The sequence below is a fragment of the Dama dama genome, chromosome 1 (assembly GCF_033118175.1).
Source record: "Dama dama isolate Ldn47 chromosome 1, ASM3311817v1, whole genome shotgun sequence".
Taxonomy (NCBI): domain Eukaryota; kingdom Metazoa; phylum Chordata; class Mammalia; order Artiodactyla; family Cervidae; genus Dama; species Dama dama.
The window spans coordinates 38,361,144-38,373,222 of record NC_083681.1 but is presented as its reverse complement, the minus strand read 5'-3'; the positions used below and the strand labels follow the sequence as shown (position 1 = coordinate 38,373,222).

The following is a 12,079-nucleotide window of genomic DNA, read 5'->3' as shown; positions in this document are numbered from 1 at the left end:
AAAGCATGCATGTTGAAATGCTTACTTTGTTAATATATTAAATTCCTAAATCTCTATAGTGTTTCATGTAATTTTATTCTCTAGATTGTTTTCTCCTATTATTCTGGCCATTATGTTTAACCTTTAAATAACAACAGTTTAGAAAATCAGAGGTTTTTAAAGATCACCACTAGCTTGAGTTAACAGAGCATCATGAGAATCCTGTCATGTCGTGTTTAACGCTGCTTCTCTCTGTTAGCATGTATGTTGGAAATAGTATACTATTTTATGTCCATGTTTAGAGAGTATTTCTTAGGTAAGTCAACAAATAAAGATGATCATATTACCTTTGGGAAGCTCCTTAGCCTGACTGCAATGATTTTATATGTAATGCGCTTTTATTTTGCTTGTTCCTCAGCAATTAACCCTGAGCGAATTGCTTACATTTCTTCGAGGAGCTGCTCAATTCCAGATGAGAGCTATGGCTGCCTTTCTTCAAACATTCCTGCGCTGGAATTGATGGCTCTGTATGTGGCAGCTGCCATGCATGACTATGACCACCCGGGACGGACAAATGCATTCCTAGTGGCTACCAATGCCCCTCAGGTAGGAAATAACTTTTTCAGAAAGTCTAAGGAATGATTCTGAAATTTTACAGCCAGCCTACATTTCCCTTTGCACACCATTCTTCAGTTGAAGCATTTTGCCGTTGGATAAAACACATCAATATGACATGTGCTAAAGAGTTAGGGAAAGATCTTCAACTGGAAGATAAATAAAATATTCCTGAAAGAGTTATCCACTGTTTTTATGAAATTCTGGAGTCCTGTGCTGTCAGTTTCTTTGCCTTTGATCAAATTGGTAAGATTTTGACTAGCTGTTAAGACTTACTCTTCCTTCTAACTAGATCCTTCATATTCCTAAAAACTATAATAACTGAGAATTGTTATTTTTTTTGTTGTTCTCTTTTTTTTTCCTCTAAGACATGCCATAATATGCTGTCTCTTAGCCCAGCATATATTCATATATGTAAAAAATCTTCTAGTACATTGTTTTTGAATTCAGTGCAGTTGGTAAGGTGCAAGATTTCTTTAGGGTCACAATTTGCCTAAGAGGTTGGAGTTTCCAACAAATGGATGCTATAATTGTAATAGCTTTAAACATTAGGACTTGGAACTAAATACAGGCAGCCCTCCATATCCAGGGGTTCTGCCTCCCTGGATTCAATCAACTGGAGATAAAAAATATTTGAAAATTAAAAAAATTCCAGAAAGTTCCAAAAAGCAAAACTTAAATTTACTGTATACTAGTAACTATTTACATTGTATTAGGAATTATAAGTAATCTAGAGAAGACGTAAAGTATACAGGGGATGTGCGTAGGTTATATGAAAATACTGTATTACTTTATATATATTTTATATGAGCATCTGCAGGGGTCCTAGAACCAATTCCCTGAAGATACTGAGGGATGGCTGTGCTTGGTTTTAAGCAGAATTTAGTGTGATGACTTAGCGACTAAAAGACAAAAACAAAGTACGGTGGTGAGTTTTTGTTTAGGCAGATGATTCCTGAAATGTCAGCTTTGTATTTCTGCCTGCCTGCCTGGCTTACAAAGAGCAAGTTGTCAATATTGTTTACTGAATTCGTCTTACTTACTCAACTTTGTTGCTCTATGTTCAAACCTCAGTTCTGATTCTTTCATCTTTTATAGCCATTCTCCCTGTTCCTCTTCTCATTTCTCTTTCTTTTACACACTCCCAGTACTTAAAATATAGGAGATAGTTTGTCTAGCCAGAACAATAGGATGCAGAGAGAGAGAGAAAATTAAAAGTGCTAGGTAATTCATTTTCTCTAATTAGACTTTATTCATAGGTCATGATTTCCACAGGTAACTTTTAGATGAATTTCAATCTAGATATTAATGTTTTTCCACTTTCTAAGAATTGCTTTGGGAGATATTTGGGAGATATTACCCACACATCTCCTCGTTTGCAATCCCACTGCAAAAATCAGATGCCCATTTTCTCTAGCACTTCATGATCTTTGAAAATCCTAGTTCTATAGCAAGTCACAGACTGGCACAATAGGAAAAGTACTAGTCTTGGGATGGAGAGACCTGATCTTGATTTCTGGTTACCAACTATTAGCTGTGTGACATTAGGCAATTAACCCTTATCTTTCTGAACCTCAAAATATGTACTTGAAATGACTACAGGTAAAAAGAGATAACATTTGGGAGGTTTTCTGCTGAATCAGATTATCACGTAGACAGAAATTATTTACTGTTCTATTCCACCCTCTACTTTCATTCTGTCTCTATTAGCATTGAGTATACATGAGTCAGACTTATGTATTACCTCTTCTTCAAGGATATTACAAGTTAGTGAATTCTGGTGTTATTTGTCTTGCATGCAGATAGTTTAAAACAATGACACATGAATGTATTCAATAATTTATATGTTATGTACTCAAAACTGTTGTCCTGAACAAAATACAAACATAAAGTCTGGACACAGTCAGTAACTATGAGTTATTTCTAAACTTTCATTGTTAAGGACAGCCAAGAGATGAAGCAGTGAGAAGGGCCGGAATGAAAAGGGAACTGATCAGAGAGTTCAGCTGTGAAAAAGTGTAGCCTTTTACCTGGCCTCCACGCTTACTTCCTGGTGCTCTTCAGTCCGGTTCCAACACACAGCAGCCAGAGGGGCCCTCTTCTGCCCTGAACCCTCACTCCTAGCAAAAGACAGTCATTACAGTGGCTCAGAAGGTCCTACACGATTTAGCCCCCATTAATTCTCCTTTTTAAACTCACTCAGGTCTAGCCTCACTGGGTTCCTTGCTATTTTCTCCTGTATCCCAGGCACACTCCCTTTCTGAGAACCTGGCCTCTTTCTGTTCTCTCGCCCAGAGTGCTCTTTCCCTACACATCTATAAAGATCACTTTGTGACTTCCTTCCACCTACAATTTCAAAAGCTCCTCCATGACACTCATTATGTTCCTCCTCTGATTTGTTGTTTCCACAGCAATGACCATTTAGCATACTGTGTATTTTGTTGTGTATATTTTAGTGGAATATAAGTTTCTATGAGGGCAGACATTTTTCTTTTATTCCCTAATACCTAGAATGATGCCTACCACACAAAAGGCATTCAGGAAACATATGTTGAATGTTGAAGGATGCCTAATTTCTTTGCTCTGCCGGGCTGCTAAGCTTGTCTGAAATATACTCCATTGTTTCCAAAGTAATGAGGTTCACCAGACATTCTTCACCTAGTGCCTATGAGATAAAGACTTGTGAAAACTTGAGGCTTAACCTGTTTATTAGGTAATAAAGCAGTCTCTCTCATCTTAGGAAGCTCAATGAGTCTAATCAAGCCATAATTAGTGAAAGATATTATTGCTCTGGTGGTATGATAAAAAGGGACAATAGGGCATAAAACCACCAATAGGATCAGGCATTCTCCTTTCTCATGGTAAGGAGGTGTGTGGGAAGACTTAGGAAGACTGTTTTGAATCCTTGCCATAAAAGAAGGGGAAACATTTAGTCAGGTTTATCCTGGAGGGACATCAGTATTAAAATTCTAAGAGATTTCTGAGCTCTTTTCAAATGAATGGTTGGCTGGAAGATGCCAATTGAGATATTACAGTTTGAGTTGGGTTGGCCAAAAAGTTTGTTCGGTTAGTGAACCCGTTCAATAAAGTTCTTGGTGAAAATGAAATATGTCTTTTATTTGTACTTAAAGCTGAATGAATTTTTTTGCCAGTGCAGTTGGCCAAAACATTTTGATCTGGGGGTCAAAGGAAACAAAACTGAGAACTATCGATCTGAGACAGTCATAAACATTTGTCCTCCCAAATATGGATCAAGATGGGAGACTAAACAGGTGTGTTTTCCCGCCTTTCCTCCTGATCAAAATAACAATAAAAGATAAAATGCATTACAACAGAGAGGAGTAGGCAGAAGGATATTATCATAAGTTAAAGAATTTCATACTGTTTTTGGAAAATGAAAATCATGTGGGCAAATATAATGAGATTAAATTCACTAAAAAGGAAGCCAAGGCTTGAGTGGAACCCTGGCGACTCCTGGTGCCATTGCCCTTGTCTGCTACACACACACACACACAGACACACACACCTCTCACACACACACACAGACACACACACCTCTCCCATATAACATACACCATACACCTTAAAGCAAGGCTACACACACACACACACACCCCTCTCACACACACACAGACACAGAAACCTCTCCCATATAACATACACCATACACCTTAAAGCAAGGCTACACACACACACCCCTCTCACACACACACAGACACACAAACCTCTCCCATATAACATACACCATACACCTTAAAGCAAGGCTACCATGACATCTATTCACTTCTAGGCAGAAAACACATCTCTTAAATACTGAAGGAAATGACCAGAAGAGATTTAGTACTCCAGAGTAAATCCTTCTCATTTTGGAAATCACACTGGTAATTCCAAAGCAAAACCTGCTAGATAAACAAGCCCCACCCACATTAACAGGCCTCCTACTCATCCTTTCCAGTTAAAGAGACTCAGCAGTAAAACATGCACAAGGCTATGAGATGCATACTGAAGGACAGGCACTATTCTAGGCAATACTGTTGAACAAAACAAGCAAAAAATACATTCTGCCCATATGGAACTCACATTCTAGTAAAGTAAGAAAAAAACAAAAAGTGTGCATGTGTGTAAAAGAGAGATGATTATGACATAAGTGTTAGGAAAAAAGTAAAACAGGGGTGGAGATGGTGCTGGCATAGACGGATTATTTTCAAGTTAAGAGTTCTGTATCCAGCTAAGCTACAGTTGAGTGTTAAGAGCAAAATAAACAGTCCCGGGTATACAAAGATTTTAAAAAATCATGTTCCATCCATCCTATCTGAGACAGTTACATAAAAATGTGTTTTAGGCAAAACAAGGGTGATAAACTATGACAGAGGGTCTTAGAAGATAAAGGATTACCAGAAATTTTAGAACCCAGAACTTGAGGGTAAAGGAATCCCTAGATGGAAGCTGTTCATCAAAACTATTTCTTTAAAGAGAAGCACTTCTTTAAAAAAAAAAAAAAGTAGCTGCATTGTTTTCTGCTGCACCTAATTTGTTTACTGCCTCTATTGGGTTTTATTTTCAGTTAGGAATATTAGTTTTTTAATGAAAACAGTCCTTCTTAATCCAAGATTTTTCACTTCAGAAAAATGTAAATACCTTCTTATAATCTTATGATTGTGACTTAGAGATTTACTTTAACGTCTCCTTTTTCTTGTGGTTCAACAGGAGACATTTGTTCAGATTTGTCATAGTCTTCCTGTTTGATCTAAGTGTTTATGTCTGATGGGTTTTTCTTTTTGCTCATTTATTGAAAGGTGTTTATTATTTGTTAAGATTAATCCCATCTTTTTGACTCTGGGTAAAAGTAAACTTTATGACCAACTAATTTGCTTTACCATGTTAGAGAAGAAATTTGCTTGTGGAGATAAGGAAGATTCACAGTTAGAGAAAGCAGGTAACAAGTTGCTTTAGCAAAAACTCAAAGAATGTTAGTTACTGCAGGTCTGAATTAGGGGGGAAACTGTCTTCATTTTCTAGTTGTCAGGGTGCCCTCAGTAAAAGCCAGCTGAGGCTTCAATATCTGTTTTACCTGGAATGTTTTCCTCCCTGGAGTTAAGCTTGGCTTGTTGATCAGTGTGCGACCATCCAGTGTTCTTCCTAAAGTAGAATTTGCCTCTTCCTTCCTGCTCCATGACTCTTGCCTCCACTAAGCCATGAGGTGGTCGGTCAGTTCACTGGGGTCCAGGAGAGGCCCCTTCCCCGTGTTCTCGGGTGGGTTTTTCCTTCTTAGGCGATGACTTAGCTGGCCTTTCCTCAGCCCATTCCCCTGTGGGCCATGTCTTTAAAGCTTCCAGTATTGCGACTGTATCTAGATTCTAGTATTGATTCAGATTTCTTTTCACCCTCATTTTATATTTCTTTGGTAATGTCAAAGGGCAATTTGGATGCTGCAGAATTCTGAACTACTGGTTTTTGTTTTTTGTTTTTTTAACTGATCTCATTAACTGAGAGTTTAAGTCTGCTAGCTTTATAGGACACTCATTATGCACTGTGGTTTACTGACCTGGGAGTTTGATTACTTCTTCATGAACAAAGCTGTTCTGATCATTTATCAGTCTTTATTGGATTTAAACATGAGTTAACTAAATCACTTTTATATGTAAGTTGACTTCTTAGGAAGTCTCTGACGTTTAACATGTACAGTGTTTTAATTTGACACATATATTGTAATATGATTACCACCACAGCAATAGCTAACAAACGCCTCCATCATATCACATGACTCTTCGTGTGTGTGGTAAGAATATTTAAAATCTAGTCTTTAGCAACTTTTTAGTATATAATATAGGATTGTATAATCACAGTGCTGTACATTAGGTCTCCAGAACTTATTCAGCTTTAAAATATATTTACTTATTTACTTGGCTGTGCAAATTCTTAGTTGCTGCCCACAGGATCTTTTTTTAAAAATTCCATAACATATAAATTTTACCGAAGTCTAGTTGACTTAGTGTTTCAGATGCGCAGCAAGGTGATTCAGTTACACATGAACCACATGTATTATTTTTCAGATTGTTTTCCATTACAGCGTTCTTGCAAGATTTTGACTGTAGTTCCCTGTGCTGTATAGTAAATGCACACAGGATCTTTGATCTTCATTGCAGCATACAGGATCTTTAGTTGTGGCATGGGGATCTCATTGCATGCTCCCTGCACTGGGAACGTGGAGTCTTAGCCACTGGACCATCAAGGAAGTCCCATTCATCTTCTGAATGCATGTTTGTACCCTTAGACCACTGTCTCCCAATTTCCCCATCTTCTTGTAACCACCTAGTTCTACTGTAAATAGAGTTCAGTTTTAGATTAAACATAAGTGATATCAGCATTTGTCTTTTTCTAACTTATCTCACTTAGCATGTTGTTGTCAAGGTCCATCCAGGCCAGGATGTCCTTTCTCATGGCTAAAAATTATTCCACTCTGCGTATATATATTACATCTTCTTTATCTATTCATCCATTGATGGGCACAGATTTTTTCCAACCTTTTTGTGACCCAAAGTTTAAATCATCATTGCTAACATTAAAATCAAATGATGTTTAAAAAAAATCAAATGGTAAATATCTATGTTTATATCTAGACTATAATTAACTTTTACAGATCTGTAAAATGACCTAATTAGGCTCAGAATATGCATTGTAGCTGAGATTATGCTGAGAATATTTTTATCTGTCTTTTTCCATTAGACAGAAAGTGCAATGAAAATAGGGATAGTGTTTTTACTTTTTATTCTCAGCCTTTAGCACTAGCTATAAGAGTTCTTTTAATAATTACTATGCTTGGGGGACTTCCCTGGCAGTCCAGGGGTTAAGACTTCCCTTTCCAATGCAGAGGTGTGGGGGTTCAATCCCAGGTCAGACCTAAGATCCCACATGCCTTGTGGCCAAAAAAAGAAAAAGAAAACAGTACATAAAACAGAAGCAAATTGGAACGAATTCAATAAAGACTTTAAAAATGATCCACAAACAAATCTTAATTACTATGCATATTTAATAATTTTAAAAAACTTTCACTTATTAGAGATGGAAGAAGCTTTAAAAATTCTGTAATCCAGTGATTTTTAGAATCTAGATTACCAGGGTGGGATGTTCAGAGAAAACAGCATTGAAACAAGTATACTATCAAGGGTGAAACAGATCACCAGCCCAGGTTGGATGCATGAGATGGGTGCTCCGGGCTGGTGCACTGGGAAGACCCAGAGGGATGGGATGGAGAGGGAGGTGGGAGGGGGGATCGGGATGGGGAACACATGTAAATCCATGGCTGATTCATGTCAAGGTATGGCAAAAACCTCTACAATATTGTAAAGTTGTATAAACGAATAAAAATAAACGGAAAAAAAAAAAAATAGAATCTAGATCACCAAATCCTAGACTACTGAGGAGGTACCTCAGGGTCTTCCACTGAAGTGAAATGGGAAAACAGTGACTAGATCTGCACCACTTGGACAGAGGATTTGTGCTTTTACCTGCTTGATACTTCTCTGATTCCCAAGGCCTGTGTCAGCTGGGGGCACACGATGTGCCTTTCTCATACTCATGGGTCTCCAGCTCACCACGCACGGAGTATCCCGGTTCCTGTCCTTCAGTCACCACCACCATCATTCAATGCTCACTAAAGAATAGTAATATATCCCTAAGCCTGTTCTCTCTGTCCCTGATAACTTTATTCACAGAAGCTTTATCTGAGACGTTTCACTGCTTTAAGGAAGCAGACCTCAAATTATCAGCTTTATATCTCTTGGTAGGCAGCATGGTGTCTGCAAGGAAGATGAACTTTGGAGACAAATTACCCTTTCACTTACTAGCTATGAATGCTGGAAAAGTGTACCTTATCATCTTTGCACTTCAGTCTATCCTTTATCAAATTATCAACCCTTCTACACAAGTATTAAAATGCCTGGCATGTAATAGATACTCACTGTATTCTTTCAACATGATCCTAACTCTGTTTATTGCTAAAGTTCAATATCTTTGAGATGCCTGCCTCATTTTTCTTGTTCCTTTTCAGGCAGTCTTATACAACGACAGATCTGTTTTGGAAAATCATCATGCTGCATCAGCCTGGACTCTATATCTTTCTCGTCCAGAATACAACTTCCTTCTTAATCTTGACAATGTGGAATTCAAGCGCTTTCGTTTTTTAGTCATAGAAGCAATCCTTGCCACAGATCTTAAAAAGCATTTTGATTTCCTTGCTGAATTCAATGCCAAGGTTTGTTATGCAAATTAATTCCTGGTTTCAAAGCAGAAATTATTGTCAGTGCTACTGACAAAAGGTATTTTTTTAACGTTAAGTCAGAATATCACTCATGAAGTCATGATAAATCTGGTAAGACAAAATATATGCCAATATTAAAAAAATTATAACATGTCCAAAAATACGATTGCTTGTGACATTTCCAATTATGTCAGTTGAAGCTTTCAGGGACAGATTTGAGAAAGTTATGCACAGTGCCAAGTAAGGCATTTTATGAAATTAAATATGTGTTTCTAAGAAGCCAGTTATGCCTACTTTGCTGCACCTGTTTCCCTTCTCTATGTTGTGAAGTGTTAAACCGGCTGGTGTGGGAATGGAGAAGTACTTGAGAATAAAGCACTCATTGAACTGCTGTTTATTGGGACTGCCCACTGTGTGCAGTCATCCTAGTTAAGAATAAGGCATAAACAGGCTGAAGTCACTGTCGGAGCGCACATTCACCATGGAGTTGAGGATCACTGCCGTTGTGTGATGGTGGTACTGATGGAAGCGTGTTGTATCCCTCAGAGGTTGGGGTGAAAAAGCATTGAGAACCACTGCTTTAGATTCCCGAGGGAAAGATGACCCATATTTTGCAGGCAGGAAACCACTGTTTTCTTGATAACATCTCTGCCCTAAAGGAAGGGGTTACCTTCAGGGTAGAGGGGGTGGGTGTCAAAGGAGTACTCACTTAACCTCCTGGAAGGAGGCGTATATATGTTACTGTTGTGATATTGATAAATGCTTATGAAAAAAATCAGTAAGACATCAGTTTGCCTTTAAACTTACTTCATAGCTGTGTAGCTCTATTAATTTTTATTTTTACTTAATAAAAATTCATTTAAATGCTTAAGTCACAGTAAGTAAACAGAAGTTCTTTTTACAGGTGAAAGATGATCTAGCCCAAAACTTCGGAATCTTGTGTTCCTCAGAGATACCTTTTCTGTAGTCTCAGGAAAATGTCACATGAGGGACACATGGGGAACAGCTTGCAGATCTTAGTTCCCTGAGCAGGGACTGAACCCAGGCCATGGCAGTGAAAGCACAGAGTCCTAGCCACTGGACTACCAGGGAGCTCCCTAGACTACATACTTTCAATCTAAAGAGCTCGTCTTTCTTTTAACTGTTTTCTGTAGTGGTGGTCTACATAGGAGTTCCTTTAACAAAAGGGGTGGATGCCAGGGAATTCCCAGGAGGTCCAGGTTCAATCTCTGCTAGGAAACTAAGATCCTCAAGTCATGCAGCACAGCCAAAAAAAAGGGAGGGGGGATGGTGGATGCCAATAAAAATCTAATACTACAGTACAGTTCCAAAGTCACTAATCTGGCCCTTTCACTTTATTTCTTACAAGAGAAATTTGAATTCTTGAAAGGCATGGTAATTTGCCCGATAACAACCATTTATTTAAATAACAATGTTAGCGTTTACTATGAACTGTGCATTTTTCATTCGTTAATCCTCAGGCAATACGACTAGATTGATATTATTTTCCCTATCATATAGATGAAGAAAGATAGACTCAAAGAGCTCAAGTAATTTTTCCAGCATTACTCAATGATTGGTTAAATCATACTAAGGCAGGATTTAAAACCATAGACATCAGCTTCTAAGACTTGTATTCTTTCAACTATATCATGTTGCCTTTTACAGTTAGATCCTTAAGCATTCCCTTTTGAGACAAATAGTTACAATTCTTATATGATTTGCTTTTGCATGTATATTTGCATAAAATATATATTTTATGTCATATATACTAATATGTACAATATATAATATACACAAATTACAATTTTCTGCAGTAATCACAAATATTGAAACTCATGGTTTGTTCTGCTTGTATAATACAGTGCTCTACTTCCATTGAAACAAAGCTGTAAATGACACTTCAAAGAGAAATTTAACCCATAGAGGTACATGTCATGGCACAAACAAAATTAAAAGAAGCACTTATTGAAATTCCTTCCTGTCCAGAGGACAGGAAACAGTTTTAGGATAATTCAGTAAAAAACAAAAGTTGGGGAATTCCCTGGCAGTCCAGTGGTTAGGACTCCATGCTTTCACTGCCAGGGGCGAGGATTCAAACCCTAATCAGGGAACTAAGATACCACAAGCCAAACAGTGCCGCCAAAAATAAACAAAACAAAAAACAGACTCTTGCGCCCTCAGTACCTACAGTAATTCTGTTTTTCTGATGACAGGCCAATGACGTAAATAGTAATGGTATAGAATGGAGGAATGAAAACGATCGCCTCTTGGTGTGCCAAGTGTGCATCAAACTGGCAGATATTAACGGCCCGACCAAAGTTCGAGACTTGCATTTGAGATGGACAGAAGGCATTGTCAATGAATTTTATGAGCAGGTAAGTTGAAACATGGGATTGGTGGGACTTTTTAGAGCTGCCATCTGAAGACACTGCCTTTTGGATTTGGATAGCTACATTAAATACTTGAAATGATTTGCTTTAACCAAAAATGGTTAGAAATTGTTGCATTTGCTCTGGTTTTAATATTGTCTCAGCTCCTTTGCCTTTGTTGCTAAAATTGAAAGACAAAAATTAAAAAAAAAGAAATAGCTTATTGCCTATCTGGAGTAGGTTGAATGTACTCCAGTCTAGAGCTAAGGAAAGACTACATTATGATTCCAAGGTCCCTTTCAACCTTGAAAACCTATATAACCTAAGCATAATTATTTCCAAAAGAAGTTGTTTAGTTGATTCAGCGTATACCTAGACTGTATTTTTAAAGTATCAACCCATTTTCAACTCTGCTATAGAAAGACTGCCTCAGAAACATCAGCTGGGTTGATGGGTTATGTAGGATCAAAGTCCTAGAAATGGGACAGAGTAGATACTTAGTGGCTTTCAAGGTTCTAAGATATAAACATGATCTTTTCTCATGTGTTTTTAAATGTCTTTAAAATAACCCTACTATTTTGCAGTCTTTACCTATTTTTTGTACAATTTTAAGGCTCCCTACACTGTAGAAAAATACTGATCTCCCCACAAGTCCAATGTTACATTATCTCAAATACAAAATAACAAATACATACTCTTAACTGGAATTGTATTCCTTGGGAATCCTTACTAGACCCACTGATCAAGAAAGATCAAGATGTACCAAGTAAAACTTCTGGGCCAGGGCTTTCTCACCGTGAGTTGCTACTCCAGTAGGAGTGACGCACTGCACTTAGCTGTTAGACCTTGTCAC

At 37.7% G+C, this 12,079-nt stretch overlaps 1 protein-coding gene across 3 annotated transcripts in view; it reads left to right on the top strand.

Moving 5' to 3' along the window:
* PDE3B (phosphodiesterase 3B) overlaps positions 1–12,079 on the top strand; it is a 176,720-nt gene that overhangs the window by 150,815 nt on the left and 13,826 nt on the right. For all 3 annotated transcript variants that reach the window (XM_061147144.1, XM_061147126.1, XM_061147136.1), the window contains exons 12-14: positions 398–585; positions 8,645–8,848; positions 11,071–11,232. In XM_061147144.1, the coding sequence (XP_061003127.1) occupies positions 398–585; positions 8,645–8,848; positions 11,071–11,232 (554 nt within the window). The remainder of the gene's footprint in view (positions 1–397; positions 586–8,644; positions 8,849–11,070; positions 11,233–12,079) is intronic.